General features: G+C 35.0%; 1 protein-coding gene and 2 long non-coding RNA genes across 4 annotated transcripts; all 3 read left to right on the forward strand.

Moving 5' to 3' along the window:
- The first annotated feature begins 6,394 nt into the window (after window positions 1-6,394).
- LOC145626265 (uncharacterized) lies at window positions 6,395-9,088 on the forward strand. Its single transcript, XR_014110981.1, has 3 exons — window positions 6,395-6,904; window positions 7,733-7,795; window positions 8,848-9,088. It is a non-coding gene; the product is annotated as an uncharacterized LOC145626265 (long non-coding RNA).
- An 817-nt stretch (window positions 9,089-9,905) lies between these two features.
- LOC145628455 (protein OBERON 4-like) lies at window positions 9,906-16,277 on the forward strand. Of its 2 annotated transcripts, XM_081680752.1 has the most exons (3): window positions 9,906-10,021; window positions 10,511-13,753; window positions 15,352-16,277. In XM_081680752.1, the coding sequence occupies exons 2-3, from the start codon at window positions 10,540-10,542 to the stop codon at window positions 15,921-15,923; spliced, it is 3,786 nt and encodes a 1,261-aa protein (XP_081536878.1). In that variant the 5' UTR covers window positions 9,906-10,021; window positions 10,511-10,539; the 3' UTR covers window positions 15,924-16,277. The 2 variants fall into 2 exon arrangements, with proteins under 2 accessions (XP_081536878.1, XP_081536877.1); XM_081680751.1 differs by having other exon boundaries at window positions 9,918-13,753.
- Window positions 16,278-16,889: 612 nt separating this feature from the next.
- LOC145626266 (uncharacterized) lies at window positions 16,890-17,782 on the forward strand. Its single transcript, XR_014110982.1, has 3 exons — window positions 16,890-17,045; window positions 17,219-17,327; window positions 17,444-17,782. It is a non-coding gene; the product is annotated as an uncharacterized LOC145626266 (long non-coding RNA).
- The last annotated feature ends 5,356 nt before the right edge of the window (window positions 17,783-23,138 follow it).

Below are 23,138 nucleotides of genomic sequence, written 5' to 3' on the forward strand. Positions count from 1 at the left end.
CATAGTGCTCCATATAACACATTTCGAGCATATAATTTGAACATTTAAACACGATAGCATTTATGACTACTAGGCGGACCCGCGCGCGCTACGCGCGCGATGCTAGTGTGAAGCGTCGTATGTTTTTCTTGTATATAATGAGACAATGTGGGGCTTTTACGTGTTAGTTTTTCGAATTTGTGTTGAGTTTAGATTAAAAATCTGTGTGGTCGTTTTAAATAAGTAATAATAATGATGCTTTGTGTGAAGTGAAAAGGTGATTTGGTTGAATGGACTTTGATATATTATTTGATTTATAATTGTTTGTTTTATTTAGAAAAAATTATAGCAACATTGTAAATTATAGCAATATTTATTGGGTTTTGTAATGTGAATTGGTTTGCTTTTAGAATGGAGCAAATGTTTTACTATGGGCCACTTATGAATTGGCCTTGATTTAGTAATATGTACATGTTGTATCTAATATGTACAATCATTGTTTTTTTGCATTGTGTTTGTTATTGCAACGAGCTCAACGACGGTGAATTAGTGACTTGTGATTGATATGCCAGCTTATAAACATAAAATCTTAAAAGAAAAAAAAACTGATAAATCCAACAAGTCGAGTATGTTTCTTCCCTCTCTCTCTAATTTAGTTACCCTTTTTTGTAAGCTAATTGTGTTTTCCTAAGCTAATTGCCTCAATTTTCTTAAATGATGTTTCTTACGTGGCCCATGTCTATCTATCTCTCTCTCTTCTAAGCTAATTGCCTCGACTTTTGTATGTGATCATTCTTAATTTGTCTCTCACCTCTCCAAAGGCAATTGACCATTTTTCATAAATGATTTTTCTAAAGTAACTTCTTTCTCTCTTAATATAATTGACTTGATTTTCTTAAGTGAACTTTTGAGTCGTCTCTTTTTCTCTCGCATTATAGTAAGCCTTTTTCTTAGCTTTCTTCTTCTTTTTGAGTGATTTTTCTTCTTAAGTGATATTCTTAAGTGGGCTTTCTTTCTTTTAAGCATTTTAGTAACTTTTTTTTTCTTTTTTTAAGTGATCTTTCCCAAATTGTCTCTCTTTTATTATGTTAAGTGATCTCTTTCTTTTAACCTAATTTTTCTTATTTTCATAAGTTATCTTTTAAGTGGCTTCCTCCTCTCTTTGTTAAGTGATCTTTCTAGAGTGGTCTTTCTCAAATGAGTTTAAGTAAATGTTCTCTCTATTAGGTCGCTTCCTAAGCTAATTGCACTGATTTTAATTTCTTAAATGGTTTTTCCTCAGTGGTCTCTCCCTCTCTCTCTCTCTCTCTCTCTCTCTCTCTCTCTCTCTCTCTCTCTCTCTCTCTCTCTCTCTCTCTCTCTCATGTAAGTAACCCTTTTTCTAAGCTAACTGTGTTTTTCAAAGCTAATTGCCTCGTTTTCCTTAAGTGGACCCTTTCTCTCTTTCTTTCTCCCTTATAAGCTAATTGCCTTGTTTTTTGTGAATGATCTTTCTTAATTTGTCTTTCATCTCTCCAAAGCCAATTGTCCTTATTTTAAAAAATGTTTTTTCATAAATGGTCATTTTCTCTTTTTATCTCTTAAAATAGGACATTTCATTTGTTAGTTGTCTATGATATTGCACTCGTGCAAATTAGTGTTGTAGCTTAGTTTCTTTCGATCTACTCAGCTATCAATCATATAAGGATTACATAGTTAGGTTATAATACGTTGTGTTGAGATACAAGTTTTGTATAATGAATGATATTTAAAATTAAGTTTGTGTAAATAATTATGATGCGTCAAATGTCGTTAATTGATTATGTTCTTGCGGCCTCAAGCGATCTCATATGAAATCCTTGTTTTTTTAGTGCTTTAAGTTATCTTTCTTTCTTGCGTAAAAAAAAAAAAGTTATCTTTCTTTCTTCAGTGATATTTTTTCTTGATTGATCATTCTATATCTTGAGTGATTTTTCTTTCTTAGTGGTCTCTCTCACTAATGGTTTCTTTCTTCTCCTCTCTTAAGCTAATTGCCCTAAGTTTCTCACCTAAACTAATTGCCCTGATTTCTAAGTTATCTATCTTTTCTTTAGTGATCTTTCTTCTTGAGTAATTTTTTTTCTTAATTGATATTTCTTGTTCTCTCTTTCTCTCTAGCATTTTAGTATCTCTTTTTCCTAAGTTTTTTTTTTTTTCATAAGTAATCTTTCAAGATGCTTCCCTATTTTTGTTAAGTGATCTTTCTAAAGTGGTCTCTTTCAAATGATTTTTCATAAATGCTCTCTTTCTCAAGTGTGGATTTTTCGTAATTGATCATCTCTCTCTCTCTCTCCCCCTCCCTCCCTCCCTCCCTCCCCCCTAAGCTAATTGCTCTAAGTTTTTTCCAAAACTATTTGTTTATAATTACCTAGTTTCTTAAGTCATCTTTCTTTCTTTAGTGATCTTTTTTCTTGAGTGATCTTTCTTTTTCTTAAGTGAGCTTTCTTTCTTAAGTGGTCTCTTTAACTAATGGTTTCTCTCTTCTCCTCTCCTAAGCTAATTGCCCTAAGTTTCTCATCTAAACTAATTGCCTTGATTTCTTTTTCTTCTTGAGGGTTTTTTATGCTTAATTGTTATTTCTTAAGTGGTCTCTCTTTCTTTCTAGCATTTTAGTAACACTTTTTCCTAACCTAATTTTTCTTATTTTCATAAGTTATCTTTCAAGTGGCTCCCCCCTCTCTCTTTGTTAAGTGATCTTTCTAAAGTGGTCTATCTCGAATGATTTTTCGTAAATGTTCTCTCTCTAGTAGGTTGCTTCCTAAGCTAATTGCACTGATTTTAATTTCTTAAATTTTGTGTATGATCTTTCTTAATTGGTCTTTCATCTCTCCAAAGCCAATTGTCCTTATTTTCAATTTTCTTAAGTGGTTGTTTTCTCTTTTTATCTCTTAAATAGGACATTTAATTTGTTAGTTGTCTATGATGTTGCACTTATGCTAATTAGTGTCGTAGCTTAGTTTCTTTTTACTTAGTTATCAATCATATAGGGATTACGTAGTTAGGTTATAATACGTTGTGTCGAGATTCAAGTTTTGTATAATGAAGGATATTTATAATGAAGTTTGTGTAAATAATTATGATGAGTTTTGTATAATGAAGATAATCTGATAGTCATGATGTAACTATTTATACTCTATCTATTTCTAATCAATTAATATAGCTTCCTGCAGTTACAACCTCTATAATTTTCAAACTCTCCTCAAATCAGATATGCATCCATGAACAATCCATTTACAGAGAGAAGCTAACAAACACATTCAGAAATATTCAATCTAATATCTTCTTTAGCAAACCTTCAGTGCTAGATTGCCCCGCATCATTTTCTGATCTTTATCCTGCTTCTTATCACCGAGTAGATTGTTTACACCTTGACATGTGTAGACAATATCCTCTGAATTGTCTAAACATCCTCATATTGGCCTGAAAGGACAATAGCAACAGCAATAGGAAAGGTATATCTGCTATATTCATGCAAAATAACAAAAATAGAATTTCAGAAAACAAAAGTAAAGCGCACTAAGAGTGCATTTGTTCACGTAAGAACCATTAATAAATTCAGCATCACACTATCTCAAGAAAGAGTACAAAGACTAAAGATGATATGTGCATGTAAGGACCTTTCACAACTTGAGTAATACATTATCACACAATCCCAAGTATTCATATTATAAAAGCACAATAAAGGTATGAAACTCTAATCTCACAGAAAAGAATGTAAAGTTCTATGTAAAGAGCGAATAACTAAGCATCTCAACTCTTAACATGCAATCTAGAAAACAAAAGTGAACAAAATCTGTAGAGGAAATGGGAAAGCAAGAAGATTTGCAATTAGTTTCACTTGAATTTCCCATAAGCATACATTTTTCAAATAACAGTTTGTTAGCCTCTTGACCCTATCAGAAGGTTCAAAGAAACCTTTCTACCGAAACATGAAGAAAAGTTTTTTTACAGAAGGTTAATGCTCAGCTACATATACGGACTTTGCTACTACAATATCCAAACCCAAGTCTGATTGATTTCACTTCAATTTCAGAAAAAGAACAATTATGGCAGGAGAACCCCTTCATATCATTGTGACATTGTCATATTTGAACACCACCCAAAAATGTGCCCAACCGAAAACCCTAACCCTAAATCACCAAAGATCGAAAATTTAAGTTAAAAAATAAACATCAATTTCCAGAATTAAACCAAAAGAATTTCAAATAACAACCAATCGATTTTGAAACCAAACAGCAAAGTTATCTTTTATTATACCTTAATCCCACTTCCCAAAACTTGAGCAGAAGCTGCAAGAAGAGATTAAATTGATGTTGTTTTGATTTGAAACCAAACAGCAGATTAATCTTTTTAAAATTAAAACCTTAACCGTACTTCCCAACACTTGAGCAAACCAAACAGTGGATTAATCTTTTTTAAAACCTTAATCCCACTTCCCAAAACTTGAGCAAAAGCTGTAAAAGAGAAACACTCTTACATAGCATGCAAAACAATAGACCTACGGATACCATAAAAAGGAACAAACAATTTAGTCCTCCCAAATCCATTTTTCCAATAACTGAATTGCCGGAAATCCCACAAAGGTGCATAAATTAATAGCTAAACAAACAAATAACTGAAAGCATAAATTAATCAGCTAAACAAACAAATAACTGAAATTGATTGCCACCCTTTAATTCACTAATCACTTACATGGAACATAATCAGCTAAATGTGTAATACTATGTTCTAAGGCCAAACTGAATAATACCTTAGAAGTGAAAACCAACAACTGCACCATGAGCATCGAATTAATGCATCTGCAATCAGAAACAATGGGGAATTAGCCTTACATTCATGCAAATTGCAAATTAGACTTTTAAAAAATAAAAAATCCAGATCATAGAAAAAGGGGGAGAATTTCAAGTAACCAAAATTGGCGGTGCTAAATTGCCAACTCAATAAGCAAAAACCACAAATTGACTATACTAACAATTAAGGCCTTTTCCCACGTTTCCGACCGATAATGGGGGAAGAAAGTGCTTCCATGGGAATCTCATAAGAACGTGAATGGGAAAATTCCCAAGTCATTTGTACACAAGTCTAATCAGTGCTACTTGGCAAGTTGGCATCTATATTGTTCTTCAGAGTTGGATGCAGATTTCGTATGATATTATAATAGGATTGCTACATTGACCCGAGTCCAATCTTGGCATATACTAATTATATATGCATCAAGGCCAACATATACTAACTAAACAGAACAATTTTCATTTGACTTAATATTATTCATCCTTAATAAATCAAGAAGTTAGGCCAATTCCACACAAATACAAATCCCCAAACACAACAGCAAAAACTTCAAATTTTATATTAACAAATGCAACAAAAAAATTTTCAATTCGTGGTATACCTTGAACAGAAATTAGAGCTAGGAAGCGACATGCGATAGGAAAAAATTGATTCGAACACAAACCCTGAAATTTAGATTATTATTCACTGATTTGAACAAATAAACCCACAAAAAAAATACCAAAAATTATATGAACAAATAAACCCACACAAATGGAAATTAAATTGAAGAAATAAACCAACACAAATCAAAAGTAATTTGACCCTTAACAATAGATACTGATTTGCACAAACCTAACCATTTAAACCCGCACAGATGGAACGGCATTCTCGAGGTTAGAAATCACCGAAAATTCTCGTGATTTTCTTTAATCGTCGGAATTCGATTAATTGACTGAAAATGATCGAATTCGATTTCTTTGCTGCAAAAAAAAAAAAAAAAGACCAATTTACAAAAATTGGAATTGATAGTGAAATTTGAAATGAGGAGGGCTTTGATTTTACAGAAGAATGATGATCATAATTGAACCTGAGTAAGATTAAAGAGGAGAGAGAAAGATGATGAAGAAGCTAATTTAGCAGAGAATTGGAAGGGTCAGTGAATTGGCAGCAATGATGCACATGGTTTTTTTGAGGGCAAATCAGTCACAGCACTGTAGATAAGGAAATGGTAGAACAAATATAGGGGCAAATTGGTCAGTACACTGTTCATAAGGAAACCCATTTTTTTGAGTGTTGGTGCTTTTATAGGGTAAGGATTATGTTAATGGAACTATCAAGCAAAGACCCCAACCCAAGAACAACCCAATCAAATCCAAAGCTAAATGGTCATAAATAGAATAATGTAATTTAAATCACTGCAATGATATAGAATAACTTAGACTCCGTATCCAAAATGGCTTGACCTATCCCGACTATCCCCGATATGATCAAACTCAACCAACCCCCATCACACGTTAACTTAAAAAAAAAAATCGTACTCTCCTCCTCCCTCGGACCCTCCTATCTCTTTCAATATTCATCAATAGTCAAGTAGTCAACGACCCTTCATTTCTCCAGCAAAAGTAACCCCTCAGTAGGGCTGAGCAAAACTACCCGAAAAACCGAAAACCTGAAAAACCGATCCGTAACCGTTCCGAAAATTAGGTGTAATCCCCCATAGTTTCAACCTAATTAAAGTATATTTAATTATTTATTATTTATACAAATGTATTTTTTTTTATTTTAATTTTATAGTATGAACTATTTTGATGTAAAAGCAAAAAGATTTTCAAGCTAAAATTATTAATCCTCTTTTAAGTTTGTAGCCCAATGCTCAATTTCACTCAAATCCAAACTACATAATTCCTACTCCTAATAAAATTAGGAAACTAAAGCCCAAATAAAAACCCAAAACCCTCAAACTCTTCTCCCTCTCACGTAAATTCATTCACCCTATTTTTTTTCTCCTCCTTCTTTCCTCTTTCATGGTTCAAAAAAAAAAAAAAAAAAATTGCTGCTGCACCGCACCACCACAGACCACCGCCGCGCCGCCCTTGCTGCACCGGGGTCCTCCAGCCACCACCCGCGACCATTAGTTCGAATCTCTTCTCCCTTTCCTTCCTCTTTTCCTTTGTGTTGATGAATTGTTTAAAGTTTCAATCTTAGATTAAATTTTGTTCTAGATTATTATTATTATGGTTTGATTATGTATATGAGTTATAAAAGATTGCAAATTTATTAGGTTTACTATGTTTCAATTATGGTATAAAATTTCAGATTATATTCGTGTTTTAATTTTTAGATTTCCGTTCGTTAATATTAATCCCGTTTTAATCCCGATCAGGTTTTAAACTCATCCGATTTTGACAAAAAAGTAGTGTTTTCTATGTGGAAACCACGTTTTAAGAAAGACTCACTACCATTGGTAGTGAGCACCACCCTCTCGAGGCCAAATTCAGCCTCTAAATATGATTTTCGGGCAGTTTTTGATTTTAACGAAGTTTTTACATACTTAAAATATTATCCTTGAGTTTGATTAATAAAATTAATTATGTTTAAAGTTAATTAAGCATAAATATATGTTTTTATTTAAGTTTCAAGTGTTGGAAATAGTTTCTAAGTACTACTTTTGATGTTTTATAAAGAGGGTTTAATCACCCATTAAAAAGAGAGATTTTAGGGGTTTTTATATAATTTTCAGATTTTTATTAGACTTTGAACTTGTTATAATTTCATGTATAAGAGTGCATTTTAAGGTTTTTATGAAGACAAATTTAAAGAACTATATATAAGCCTTTAATTTTAACAAAAGGGAAGGTTTTAAAGTGTTGTTTGATTTGGATTTTGAAGGTTTTAAAGTAAGTTAGTATTGCTGTAAATTTAATTGATTGGGTATTGATTGAGATGTTATTATTTGGCTTAGGAGAGGAGTTTATTGAAGGTGATTTCTAGTTAGTAAAGTGGCATACCAATTTGTTTACTCAAGGTACGTACGAGTTACGAAACCTTGCCTTTAGAAGCATGTTTAGGAACGAAACAAGAACTTAGTATCATGTATAGAGAAGACTGGGAATAATTGTTTGGTTATACATTGTGAATTTCCTTTGACGTGCACTATTCCTTATTGTAATTATTGGTTATGTTCTAATTATGCAAGGTGCGCTTAGAGGCAAAGGTATGTGATTGGTGAAATGACTTAATTATTACTCATTCATGATTTAATGAAATAGGATGAGTAAAGGAATGGTTCATGTCTTATAAGACAAGGTTAAGAGTTTGGGGTGCCTTATGCACTCAAGGTGTTTATACACCGAGGTAGTAAAGGAATAAATAATAAATGTTGCTTGCCACTAATAAATCAAGAATTGAAATTGAAAAGTTGCTTTACTTGATTGAATTGATATTGGATTGATTGTATTGTTATGCATATGAGTCATCACCAAGTCTAAACTTGTAAATCACGTAAAGTGCAAGATGGATGAGCAATAAAACTCTGGATTGGTGCACTTCTGGAGTAATGACAATCAGGGGTTGGGGTACATGGGGTATTAGCCGTGTACTTTTCTCGAGGCCGTCTGATCTACGAGTCTCTTATTTCAAATATTTTTCAAAACTAGGAGTTAGGTGAGATCTCATACTAACTACGGTCACGGAGTCGCGCCCGTGGTCGTTGGATGTTTATTGATGTTTCCGAAAGGAGGCATGGGGTTTTCTTTATTGATGTTCCAAATGGAGCATGGGTTGGACAACCTTGTCTATTGCTTAATCCAATGAATGATATAAAACGAGTTAACTACTATTAATTAGTGAAGTCCTAGTAAAATTGATAGTTGAGTCGTGTGTTGAGTCTATAACTTAATGATGCATGATGAATGATTATTAGTAGCATGTCATGGAATTCTTATTCTGTTTCACAGCTTGTATGTACTCAGCTTTGCTGATTGCGTGCTTTTGTGTGTGTCTTTCTTTGGTCATGGCCTTTGCCTTTCAATGACCCTGTGACGATCCAATTTTTACACTTGTAATATTGGGGAGCAGATTAACTACAGGTTCTTACACATTCAGCATTCGCATCAAGGTTGTGGGGTTTTGAGTGGAGTGCTGTTTATTTTGCACAATTTATTTTGCTACTACCTTTGAATTTATTTTTTAAACTCGGTTTTAATTTTGTTCAATTTCTAGTTTGGATTTTTGAATAAGGGCCTTAATGGTTCCAACTTGTAATACTTAACTTGGTTTTATTCGTTGGTTTTGAAATTTATGTATAACTGATTTAGTATTTCCGCTGCTAATTTCTGACATAGCCTTAACGTTTGAACACGTGGCGGTAGCACGCCAGTAATTCTCTTGGATTTTGTTCAGGTTATTCACAGGTTTAAAGAGAGAATTATTGGGGTGTTACATTAGGGTACCCGATCCGATAACCATAACGGTTTGGGTACCCTTTCCGATAATTTGTTATTAGGTATGGTTATGGGTATCATTTTAAAATTAACGGTTATCCGATCCGATCCGATAAGCATTTTTTTTGCTTTTTTTCCCTAGTTAAATCTATGAATATAAATCTAAACTTTTACTTTAATTCATAATCCCTTTATAATATCCATGATTAGTAATATTATTAATAATTTGGTCAAGATCATATGGTATTGTTTTTAATTAGTTGTAAATTATATCATAATAACTACATAATTAAGTTTAATTATCATTATTGGATATCTTATTGGGTACCCGATAACCGATCCGAAAATCCGGGTACCCAAACTTATCAGTTCGGAATATGGGTATCACTTTAGTGATTTTGGTTATCGGGTACCCGAACCGTTAGTACCAACGGTCCCATGCTAACCCACCTCACCCACTATACGCATTTATTAGTCTATTTCCTCCATACTCCACGTGTCAACATCACATGCGCTTTTCGCACGTAGCACTCCCTCATAATTTTCTATCTTACGTCTACTCACGTGCACCACACACCAGTTTTCAAACCCTCACCACTTGGCGTTGACTGTTGTTACTCTCTTTTCCTCTTCGCTAATCTCACCTCCTGTCACCTTTCTGCGTCACCGATTCCTTCTTATTGGCTCAAATTATGGTCCCCCACTAAGCTGTGACTCTTTTTCACAGAGATTGATTAAACCAAATCTTCTCTTCTTCCCATTTTTTCCCCATTTTCTCTCGAATGGATTGTCGCCCAGATTTTCAGTCGGTAATTTTTTCCGCTTAATTCATTTTTTTTTTTAATTTTTAAGCTCTTATTTCTGTAAATTATCTGTTAATTTTTCAGAAATTAGGGTGTTATAGATTTAGAAAAGAGGGGAATACAAATCGAGGGTTTATAATTTTATATGTCAAATTTATACTGTTGATTATATTTTGTGGGGGTTGTTCACTTGTTGTACTTCTTTAATCATCAATATCTTTAATTCCGTGTTATCGGGTTTTTTAGAAAGTTATTATTTGTATAAATTGAGACGAGTCTAAAAAGATCCCACACGGGTATGTAATTTGTTGCATGTTGGTTAGAACTCGTGGCCAATGCTAGTAGAGAGTATGATGAGCTTAGAGTGAGGATTGAGGAGTTTCCTCAGCTCCTAGTGTACCTGCTGCCATTGCTTTTGATGTACCTTAATTTTTCTATTAAAAAAAATTAACTGATATAATTGTGTTTGGGTACATTTTTTGGAAACGGAGGCAGTATGTGTAATTAGAAATAAGGGTTAGATAATGAAGAGGTTAAGATCGTATGGTGATGAATTGGGGTCGGTTGGGGAGAAGGAGGTTGACCGAACGACACCGGGATGGTCATCGCATCATCGGAGATATTACTCTAAAGGGACAGAAAATGGTTGGAGTAGACCGTCTCCGGTGATTGATGATGATAGAGAGCGAGAGGGGTCAGCGTCAAGGTGGGTTAGTTTGAGGAAGAGGGTGGATCATGATTTAGATGGGTTTGATGAGTGGGAGGGTTCAAGAGGGTTTAGGAAGAGAGGGGAGCATGAGTTTTCTGGGGGTTTTGAAGAGAGGGAGGGATTTAGAGGGGTGAGGAAGAGATTGGAGCATGAGAATGATGGATTTGATAGGAGAAAAGGGTTTGATAGGTATAGGGATCGAGATGGGATGGTGGGTTCATCGATGGTGTCTCCACGAGGTAGTGGGTATGTGCCGGAGAGGGATAGGGAGAGAGATAGAGATAGGGATAGGGATAGGGATAGGGAAAAGGAGAGGATTCATCGGTCCGAGAGCTTTTGTGTTTCGAGGAGGGATCATCCGAAAGGGTTTAGGTCGGAGAGGCATTGGTCAAGGAGGGAGGATGGGGGTTCGTCTTCCTGGAGGAGGTTTGATAGTAGGGGCAAGAAGGATGTTGAGGAAGATGTTAAGAGTTCACCGGTTGAAAAGGGTGGGAGCAGTAGTAGTAAAGGTGGGGGAGCGGATAGTGGTGGTGTTAGCAGTAGCAAAGAGAATATGAGGTATCCTCGAGGAATTAAAGATGTCAAGTCACCCACCTGGTCCAAAGATTCAACGAAAGATTCAAAGAAGTCAATCGGCGATGAGCCCTTGAAGAACACCAAGAAGAAAGAGAGTATGGTAGAAGATAGTGGTGGATTTGCTAGTGCCATTGGAAGTGGAACTGAGATGGAGGAAGGAGAGCTTCAACCAGAATCGAATCAGATTCAAGTACCGGAAGATTACGTTGTTTCTGAGCCAAAGGTGGAAAATGTCAATCAACATGCTAAGAATCCTCAAGTAGACAGGGATGTTGGGAATAAGCTACATGAGCTTGAAATTAGTGAAGTGGTCAAGTTCAGAGTTGCTAATTCAGTTGCCATTGACAGAAATTTGGCTCTAGAAGACGAACAAGCATCAGGTGTAGGTGCTGCTGACAGGAAACAGATGACTGGTAAAAAATTAGCAAACAACGAGACCGTGGAAAGATTAGAAATGTGCTCAACTATCCAAAATGATTATTTGAATAAGGTTTTTGTTTCCGAAGAAACTAAACCTATAGTGTGTACAGGTATTGTTCTTGCTAATGATGAAAGATTGAGAGGAAATCAGTTTGAGCAGTCTGCCCCTGGAAACATCAGCCTAGATAGTCAGGTAAATGTGGAAGATCATAATCCTAGAAGTGTGAAAAAGCCATCACCAGTGAATAAGAATTCGAAAAATAATTTTGACCTCGATTTTGGTTTGGGTGAGTCAAATAAAGCAATTGTAGAAGTTCTTAAAGAGCCCAAACCATCTATCCCTGTCCTGAAAGACAAAGGGAAAGGTGTGGCTGTCAGCTCTTCTTGTGAGGATAGTCTTAGAGAAAATAGTTTGCTGGTCGAAAAGAATTTCATTGCTTGCCAAGATGATGCCATGGAAGACCCTAGTGTGAGAGGCTTTGAGCTCTTTTCTAGCTCTGCTGGAGTCAAAGTGATGTGTGTCAACAGTAATGGATCTAAATCTGAATCTGAGAAGCTAAAGTTGGAACCTCTAGATCTCTCTCTTGGCCTGCCTAATGTTTCAGTTGCTGCTGCTTCCCACAGTGCTGCTGCACCCCCAATCTCCCCTCCGCGTGCAAGGAGTGTTCAATCATTTGGCACCACTCTCAGAACTGGTTCAGATTGTTTCACGACATCAATTTCATTCTCTGGGTCGCAGTTCATTCATAATCCGAGTTGTTCATTGACTCATAATTCAGTTGATTATGACTTTGAGCAATCTGTCAAAAGTCGTCCTTTATTTCAAGGTGTTAATTGGCAGGCATTAAGTGCTAATGATTCTCTGCCTAAGGAAATACTTGCGAATTCTAAATCAGTTTCAAACGGTCATGTTAACGGGTCTCTACATTTTATGCAGTCATCCCAAGGCATTTTGAATAGTCGAGCTATACAACAACAAGCAGTGCCTGTTAGAGTGGATCGTTCTGACAGTCTTCAGAAACAGCCCTCTGGAAAGATACGATATCAAGACGATTTTAGGTCTCCTGCTCAGAGTGCTGGATCTCATGATAATAGATCGGAATTTGGGAAAAGTGAGAGGCGGGTGACTAGGGAAGAAAGTGTAGGAAGGCTCTTCAGGAGCAGCAGTGAAAGAGAGATGGAACAGGGACTTGCTGGAGAAAGAGATCTTGTGGAGCGGCTAATTTATTTAATTGCTTCAGAACACATCGAAGCCATGGCTCAAAGGCTTAATGAAATGCCAGAGCGTTCAATTGCTTTCTTGAAGGACAGTGTATGTGAAGTTATTTTGAAAGAAGACAATCATAGAAAGCTACGTGTCCTTCAGGATGTGCTGCGAAAAAGGTCTGATCTTAATTTGGAGACTCTGTTAAAGTGTCATCGTGTTCAGTTGCAGACTTTGGTGGCTCTTAAGACTAGTCTTCCAGATTATATCCAGCGAGCTGACAGTATTTCTTCTAGTGATCTTGCAGAGATATTTCTGAGTCTGAAGTGTAGAAATGTTAATTGTCGTAGTGCGTTGCCTGTGGATGAGTGTGATTGTAAATTTTGCTCCAAGAAAGATGGTTATTGCAGTTCTTGTATGTGTCTTGTTTGTTCCAAGTTTGATACTGCCTCCAACACATGTGGTTGGGTTGGGTGTGATGTTTGCAACCATTGGTGCCATACTGATTGTGGTTCGCTGAAATCTTATATTAGAAATGGTCGAAGTATGGCTGGGGCTCAGGGGGTATCTGAAATGCAATTTTACTGTCTTGCCTGTGATCATCCATCTGAAATGTTTGGCTTCGTGAAGGATGTTTTCAAAACTTGTGCTACCGAATGGAAAGCTGAGACATTTCTCAGGGAACTTGAGTATGTGAGGAGGATATTTAGTCCAAGCAATGATTACAGAGGAAAAGTATTGCATGATGCTGCTAAGCAGCTGATTGGTAGGTTGCAAAGTGGGGCCAAAACTGTGGAGATCTGTAATCAAATAATGGCGTTCCTAAATGGTAAGTCATACAAAAAAAATTTCCTCTCAGCAAATTGTTATTTAGGATTAATTGTTTGTTGCATGCATGGTTTCCTTATAACTTTTGTTTCTCTACTCATCATAAATTGAGGATGTTATTATATGCTTATAATTGTAGAATGGAAACCAATACTAGTATATTTTTGCTCTTTTTCTAATAATAGAAACTAGAAACTTAGGTGATTCACTTTCATGTAGTTACTACTTTGCTATAATTATACAAGGACTTGAATGGATAAAGAGTAGTATATCCTGTAATTGCTGTAGCAGATGTCTTGGCCTAGTCATGAAATGTCATCGGCTGTAATTCACTCAACTCAGTCACAAGGTCTCTTTGATGTGGTTTGTATGATTTATCTTGTTGAGACAATAGTTTTCTTGTCTGATGACCTTATGTCATTTCAAAAAGGGCTGCATTTGAACAATGTCTCTGCAGGCATTGGTTCTCCAGAGAAATTGTGTTCCCAAACATCCATGTAGACACAGTATTTGTCTCATTTAAGAAACAAAGTGAATTTTGCACAGAGCGCCTTTACTCTTATCACTTTATAGATTTTGTTATCTGATTGATCTGAGGTTTGCAGAGTGGCTAAGCCTCATCTGCCACAGGCTTGTCATGGTAAAAATACTTTGGCACAAGATTTTTTTGTAGATGATATCCAACTCCAGTTTGATTACTTCTCTTAGTTGCTTGTTAATGTTTGAACTCTTCATACAGTCATTCGAACTTCTTGGCTATAAGGATGGTGTTTTTGGCCAGCTCTATAATTCTCTTGGTGCATTTTTTTGGTGGTCATATGAATATTTAACTACTCGTTGCTTGCAGTCTTGTCATGTCTGCAAAGTATTCTAATGCTAATATTCCTTTTATTTTGTTGCGGGTTTGGGGTGGGGGAAGGGAGAAGATTTTAGGAAATTTTCTATTGCCATCTCATAAAATTATTAATTTATGCTTGTAATCATAGGTGAGGGTGAATTAGAAAGAAAGATTCGTTTATGTGTGTAGTAGCTACTACTGCCCTGCTGCTGTTTCTGTTGAGAAAATTTGTGTTGCTATCTTTTTAACTCTAAAATGTAGAATGCGATTGATCAGATGACCACTTGTCTGTCTTGCTACTATAAATTTCTCAATGATCTAACCATGAGATAAATATATTTGTTTTTGTTGGCATTGTATCATACTACTTCACTATTCACAGCATAACCTGTTTCTGTTGAGAAATACTCTGTTATCTTTCTAACTTTAAAATGCAGAATGTGATGAATAAGATGAAGCACATTTCTGTCTCGCACTCTCGCTACTATCACTTTCTCAGTAATTTAACCATGAGATGATATACTTTTGTTGGCATTGTATCATACCACTTGTAGAGCACACTTTGCAGCACCACCTGTTCTTATGTTAGGCATAGTATTTATTTTATGCAGCTTCATTTTATGTACTCCGTATTAAGGGAATAATACAAACCATTTGATTGCTGGCCTATTTAATTTGCTTTTGTCTTTTTTTGGTTTTCACTTTTGCAATTTTCATTTTTATCCTGATGGCCTGACACTTGAGTGTGTCCGGTATTGCAGAGGGTGATGCCAAGCTTGCCAATGCAGTAGGATCTTCTGGAAGAGATCAAGTCCAACCTCAGCCTCTTGAGAATAACGTCCAAGATGGGGCAAATGTACTCAGTCATGAACCTATTTGGTCAAAATCCAATTCTGCCAAGGAATTCTCCCAAATGCAAAATATTGGAAATACCCTTCCAAGTATTGAAGGGAGATCAGTTGGTGGTGGTTCGTGGAGTACTGAGATGCTGATGGGCATGAGCTCCAAGACCGGAGATGAGCTAGATATTGTTAAGCTTAAGCTGGCAGAAGCTCAGTTATTCCAAAAACGTGCTGATGCTGCTCGCGCAGAGGCTGAAGGCCTTCAACGCATAGTGATCGTCAAGAATGAAAAAGCGGAAGAAGAGTATATGAGCAGGATTGCAAAATTGCACCTGTCAGAGGTAGAGGAGAGGCGCAGGCTTAAGCATGAAGAACTGCAAATGCTGGAAAGAAGTCATCGTGAATACTTTCACATGAAAACTAGGATGGAAACCGACATCAAGGATTTATTGATTAAAATGGAAGCAACAAGACGGAACCTCAGTACCTAGTATACTTTCTAAAGATGATGTTATGTAGATAATTACCAAGGCATCTATCTTAGTTTTTGTCGATGTTGCCTCACACCTGTATTCATAAACCACGAGCACTGATATTGGCAGATAGTGATGGTAGTATAGAGGTGTATGTATTTTTCAATTGGCTTACTGATCTCAGTTAATTATAAATTTAAGGTTGAGATCTTTAAGAGCCCTGTTCTGTAGAAATTGGTTGCTTTTGCTTCTTTTTTTCACTTGTAGTAGTAATTAACTGGAGCATGTACAGAAATAGCTTATAGCTTCACCTTCCTGTCACAAAACTGTTGGCAACTATTAATCTCTACTGAAGGAGTTCTCTCTTTCCAATTTATTGCATTTGTCACAAATATTTGGCATATAAATGACTTTTGTATACTTCCTATAACATAAGCTAGTAAGCTATAGTATTGTTATTCGAACTACATGATTCACAGTGATTGATTTTACTTACAAAATAAGTATACTTTGATTTGGTTATACAAGTAATGATTTGAAAATGCCTTGTGTTTGTACAATGCTAAAGTTAATTAGGAGGAAAGGATTTATACAAGTAGTATCCTTTATTTCCAAAATTTTTAGTTTTGCCATGTATAATTATTTATTTTCCAAATTAAACAACTGTTACACCAAACTTAATACAAGTAAAAAAAAAAACATTGCTCTGTAGCTAGAAAAGCAGGTTAAAAGTCGGGTTTGTGTATCTTCTCATGTTAATTTTGGGTTGTTCTCTAAACATATAAAAAAAGCATGTAAAAACTAATATAATTGTAGAATATGACAAAATAATCTTTTTTTTTTTTTTTTTTTGGCGAGAACAAAATAATCTATTACGTGTCTGGTTTAAGATTATTTTGTGTTCATATCATGTCGTGTTTGGAATTCTAACATAACTTTGAGTCGGGTTCGTGTTGTGTTTGGGATCACCATGGCCTAGCACTATCATTAATTCATTATAGCCCAAAATTGACCTTTATCTGTTTATCATGAGAAGTGAGAAGCCCAATAACGCGCTCTTGTTCATCGCACGGTAGCACCTGAACCCCCCTTTGCCCCTCTCTCTCTAGAAAGTTGCCCTACCTTACTTCTCTCTCTTCGGTAAGTTTCTCTCTCCTCTAAATTCATCAATTTCCCTTTCAATTCGATTTTTCAGATGATTGAATTCATAATCTGCGTTTAATTTCGAGCTGAATCGCCTCTCAATTTCTTCACAATTTTTTTTCAGATCGATCTAAAATTTAATTTCTCTAATTTTCGACGTATTTTTCCAGCTTTGAAGGTCAACAATGGCGGGTAAATACATCGTCGGCTCACTCGTTGGATCCTTTTTCGTTGCTTATGCTTGCGATTACATAATGTCTGATCAGAAGATTTTCGGAGGTAAAATTTCTCAAAAAATTCACAAATTTATTTCCAGTTTTTATTGAATTAAGTAATTTTTTTTTTTCGATCTAGAGAAAATTGCATAAAATTAATTCGAAATTTGAATATTGTAGGAAGTACGCCATCAACTGTATCAAACAAAGAATGGTTCCAGGAAACTGACAAAAGAATGCAGGCATGGCCTCGTACTGCTGGACCTCCAGTGGTGATGAACCCTATCAGTCGTCAGAACTTCATCATCAAGACTACTGAATCTTGAAGGTTCTTTGTTTCATGATTTGGTTTACGTTTTTTTTTGTCGATTGTTATTATCTTTAATTGGAACAACAACAGGATGAAAATTGTATTGATGTTTTGATTAGTAGAGTGGAACTCATTCTAATGGATTTGAAATAATAATGTTATGAAACCAAACATGTTCTTACTTAAGAGATTCTATTGCCTTGGTTTTCGGAAGTGGATTTGTTGTTAATGTGGCGATTGTTATTGTTATCTGTGTGAAATTTTGGTGGTTATACTGGAAATTTGGGTTTGTTGTTTGATTATTTTGAATGGAAATTTGGGTGAATTGGCTTTGCGGTGTTTTGTGAAATGGTGTATTCTTTTAGGTGGTGATGATTTGTATGTGGCGGCTGTTGATGTTTATGTGAATGTTGGTGGTTGGTTTGAAGCTTTGTTGTTTGATTGGAGTGGAATGGAATCGTAGGTGAATTTTGTATACAGTGTCATGTCGAATGGTGGTTTTCTTGTAATTTATATGTTGCTAGTATTTTGGAAGCTGGAATGAATGAATGCTAGTATGAGTTATATTTGAAGTTGGATGTTATTCTGTGTTTGGGTTTTGGATTATTTGCTATCACTTGTATGGAAATATGGAAAGGTGTGGTGAGTTTTTGGAACCCTATTAGTATTAGTCATCCGAGCTTCATTTCAAGTCAGATGGAATTTAGAAGGTTCTTCTTTGTTTTATGTTATTCTCTTTTTTTGATTGCTATCATAAGTGAACAAAAAGGTACCAAGTAGGAATATGTATTGATGTTTGGTGGGTAGCATGGATTTCTCTCTATTAGATATGAATGAATAATGTAATGAAACATGTTTTCTATGTTTATGTGAATCTTGGTTGTTAGTTTGAAATTTATTTTGTTGATTGATTAAAATTGAGTTAAAGCTAGGGTTATCTTTGTTTAGAGCCATGTTGTATGGTGATCTTCTAGCAAATTTTACTTAGTATATCAGTACTGTTGGTGTTTCTATGTGAATCTTGGTAGTTTGCTTGAAATTTGATTATGTTGTTTGACTTGAAGTTTAAGTGGAATTGTGGAAATGAATGAATGCCTTGATGAGTTGCATATGAGTCGGGCTGGTTTTTGGATTATTTGAAATGTCCCTGATCAAATGATAATAGAAGATGTGTCTGTTGAACATCTTATCATCCTTGTGTACTGTGTTAATATGGTTATCTTCTTCGTCGCAATGAGTTTCTGAATATAAATTGTGCCTGTGGACATATCAGAAAGTCTGCATCATACCTTAGATGATCTAAACAATAGAAATGTGAGTTTTATGCTTTTGATATTTGATAGAAAGCCATGAGATTTGGCGAAGTAGAGGAGAGTTTATTGGCAGACTGAGATAAGGGCAAGCTAAGTATGAGTGTATAATGTGTTTGGATAGGAAGATTTGGAGGGAAAGTGAGGGATACAATTTCCCCTCTTAAAATAAGAATAGGGCAAGAGAAGAGAAATGAATGGGTGGATCGATTTTCCTTTTCCTTTTATGAACCAAATCCCTCCCTACCCTTTGATAATCAAAATTCTTCTATTGTTAAAGAAATTTAAAAGGAAAAAAAAAATTCACTCCTTCCCTTCCCTCCCCTCACTTCCTTCCCTTTATCTTCTGTCCTTTTCCTTCCCCTCTCCTTTTCTTACCCAAACATAGTTGGCATAGGATATCACCTACGAGTTGAAATTTCACGCAACCATTTTAACAGTACCTATGTAACTCCATTAGTTGCATATAACTAGATCATTTTAACTTTTTGCATTAATTTTATATCAATTTTGATCGTGTCTTCTTACTAATTTGCATAGACAAATGTTATTATGTAAATGCTGTTATGCAATGAAAAATGTTGAATTGGTTTTATGTCCAAGTTCAAGTTATAATCTTTTTAAAATTTACTAATAAATAATTAAAGACTAAAAAAAAAGGTGCAACTTATTTAAAAATTGAGGAAATAGTTATATAGAAAAAGCTAACGAGCGCCCATAGTTAAGAGAAAAAGGAGGGGAAGGTAGGGAAGGGAAAGGGAGGTGATGGAGGGAGGAGGAGACCTTCCTAAAATTTCCAACAATGGAGGGATTCCCTTTATTAAAAGGGGAAAGAAAATGGATCTTTCCAATTTCCTCCTCTTTCCTCCTTGCATTAGATATCCAAATAAAAAAGGAGGCATATCCCTTATTTAGTATTCTCTTCTCATCCTTTCCCTCCATTTCTTTCTATCCAAACATAATGAAGCTACACAGTCAGGGTTTCATTTTATAGTTAGTTTTAAAATGGGCTTAAAGAAATAGTATTATTTCCATTTTCCAACTTGCTAACGTAAAGTTGCACAAGCCTGGATACATCTCCCCTCCAAAGCCTTTTTTTTTTTTTAAAAAAAAGGAACCTAAACCCTGATAATACTCCATTGGATGCCATTGTACAACCTAAATTGTGATTGGAGGCAAGAATCTTTTTAAAGGTAAAAGATAAGGGTAAGAAACCCACTTGTCATGCATCTTTATTAGTAGACACATGTTATGCATTGACCGTTTCTGTGGATTTGTACTTAAGAATCAACATAGTTATGTGGATCTAATTAGATGTGTTATATAATATGCTCTGTACTTTTTAAATATCAATATTTTTTTTATCTTTAACTTCTTGATGTTTAGTATTATTATGGTTAAAGCTAAACATTAACAAATGTTAAAGTATAAAGGTTGTAACTAGAAAGGAGAAATTATCTCCCAACTTAAATGTTACAGTCTTGGGATGGCCCATTTGCTATGACTTATGAGGTCTTCCCTCATTATATTCCTAACTTGTGACATGGGCCATGACTATTATAAAAGTAACCATTACTTTGCTTTCCTCATACAATCCTTCCAATTTGCAAAGCTCCATTCTAATCACAACCCTCTTTCTCCCTCTTCCTCTTCTACTTTTCATTACACCATCTCTTTTATGGGGAAATTTTTTGTTAGAAGATTTGTAGGCTGCTTTTGGTTTGATGCCTGATGTCTGTTGGCAAGGGTATACACTATATGGTTGATTTGTTGAGTATCATGTTACATACCTTCCTTGGGATGGGGGGTCTTGGGAAATTGACTTTGAGCTATCTTATATATGGGACATCATAGCTTCTGATAGAACCTAATGCGGTTCACTCGGAGGTTAGCTGGTTTTCCTATGTAGTTTTGGATGGCTCAAGGGTACATATTAAATTTTTTTTATTTTAAGTGATGGGATACAAGGTGCAAAATGCATGACTTGATGCAATATATTCTTAAAAGTATATTGCAAAATGCACGATTTAGTGCATGATCTTGTAATTCCATCACACGAAATGCACTATTTAGTGTAAGATATGCTGGTGTATGCAGTGTAAAATGCATGATTTGATTCAATGTTTTCAAATTTGTAGCATGAAATACACGATTCAAGCATATGTAAAATTTATGTTCTCATATAAGGTCATCTTCTTATTATTAGGACGTGTAACGTGTGTGATCTGATCTGATCCAAGAGATTTTATGTTCATTGATATTTTTCATTATGAGGTTATTGTTAAATGTAAATGTAATCTGATTGTTGTACGGAAATTTGTATTTTTAATCAAATAATCACACTTTGATTATTTAAGTCTTCAGGTGTTATTTAAAAGTCATGAATTCATGATCAGTGGCTGGATATAAATTTGCTCCAAGGGATATGTAATTCAGTTCTTTTATTTGGAGTATGGTATATCTGCCGTTCTTGATTAAACCCTTGGCTAAAAGTAACCTGTGAAGCTAGCCATAAGCCAATATATCAATAATACAACTCCCACTTGTTAATTGCGATACTCTATGTCCGACATTGACACGTGTAAAGTGACTGGCTAAATCAATAATGCCACACATTACATGAAATTACTAGAGTGCTACACAATGTGTTGTGTTGTGTGGTGAGAAATATGTGGCTTAAGTTTCACAAGCATTGCAATCACAACTATTGGACCATTCCAATTGAGAGGACTAAGGGCCTGTTCTCTTACGTTGAAATTCAATTCAGTTCAGTTCAGTTCAGCTCTTAATTTCCTTCTCTTATAAAATATTCAGTTCAGCTCATTTCAGTTCAGTTTAGCCGAGTTCAGTCAATGTGAACAGGCCCTAATGCCTTGTGCTTTTATTTCAAAATATTCTTGGTTTATAAGTTTATAATTGGAGGGAGTACTTTGTAACATGAGCCTATTTAAGGGCCAATTTTGGAATTTAATTTTCATTGAATATAATTTTTCATATTTTTTTACATATTTAAAAGCAATATATGTATATACTTCACGAATATATTACATGATGATGGAGATTGAATCAGTATTGAGTATCAACTCATTAGCGATATTACCTGTAACCCTAATTGTTATCACAAAAATTTAAGACATAATAGCGACTTTGTTTAAAGGGATAAGGGGTTTGGATAACGATTACTATTCTAAAAAAATGAACATGCTCGTTACTTTTATTTGTGGCATTGAAATGAGGATTAAAGTCCAATTTATCAAACCAAAGTAAAAGGGTTAAGGGTAGACCAATTTGTGTGGACTATGATTCTATGAACAAGAGTGTATAGTATACCACTAGATTCGATCATGTACCAAAAGATTTATCTATTACGGAGTATTATTAAAAAATCATGTCTTGATAAAATAACATGAGATTTACGAAGCTGTAAATTTTGTTTCTTTCGTAGTATGATCGATGAAAAATGAAATACATATTTTAAACGTAACTCATGTTCTATTATTATATTTTAATCAAATGTTATTAAATCAAAGCATTTGTGTTCTTTTGGTGCATACACAATGCAATCATGTCAAAAATGACTATACCTAATTTAGTAGTTTTTCTAGAGTTATGTATGTTACTAAATCAGGTCAATAAGGCAGGTAAAGAATCCAAAACAATGGGATGAAAAGTCTAATACTGTGAAGAAGAAGATATCCAAAAACATGAATAGTGTATATACACGTGTAATTGTGTAGTAGTGGGCAACCAACTGAAACCCTAGCTGAACATGAAGTGGAGTATATATTAATCTCCCCAAACAGCAGCCGCAACATTCCATTTCATTTTTGGGAGTAATTCATGAGAGTCATCGTTGTTGATCAGTTTCTTAAATGCTTTGTTATTTTGTTTGAATCTTTCCATTTGGTATGAGGGATCTTGGGAATTCGGCCACTGGGTTGTTGACAACTATGGTCGCTTGCTAGCGCACATGGCAATCAGGATTATCGTTTGTTTTCAAAACTCGATATAAATGAAGTTGCAATACAGTTCAATTGTATGTTACATGTTTATGCCTTTGATTAAGAGGTATCTTAAATGTTTAGATATCGTCTTATGTGGTATTTGTTTGATTGATTTTAGTTTCTGGGTTTAGTAGGAGGTTGTTCGTAGTGGAATATGATTCACATGAATTTTTATTTTAGCATAATTATTATGCTGTTCACTAAGAATTTAATCTCTAAGCAACTATGTGTTCTATCTGGTAATTCTGGTT

This window comes from Chenopodium album, chromosome 4 (genome assembly GCF_948465745.1).
Source record: "Chenopodium album chromosome 4, dcCheAlbu1.1, whole genome shotgun sequence".
Classification (NCBI taxonomy): Eukaryota; Viridiplantae; Streptophyta; class Magnoliopsida; order Caryophyllales; family Amaranthaceae; genus Chenopodium; species Chenopodium album.

Coding starts and splice junctions, on each gene's coding strand:
- LOC145628455 (XM_081680752.1), top strand. CDS start 10,540: ATGAAGAGGTTAAGATCGTATGGTGATGAATTGGGGTCGGTTGGGGAG. Junction 13,754..15,351: donor AATAATGGCGTTCCTAAATG/GTAAGTCATACA, acceptor CCGGTATTGCAG/AGGGTGATGCCAAGCTTGCC.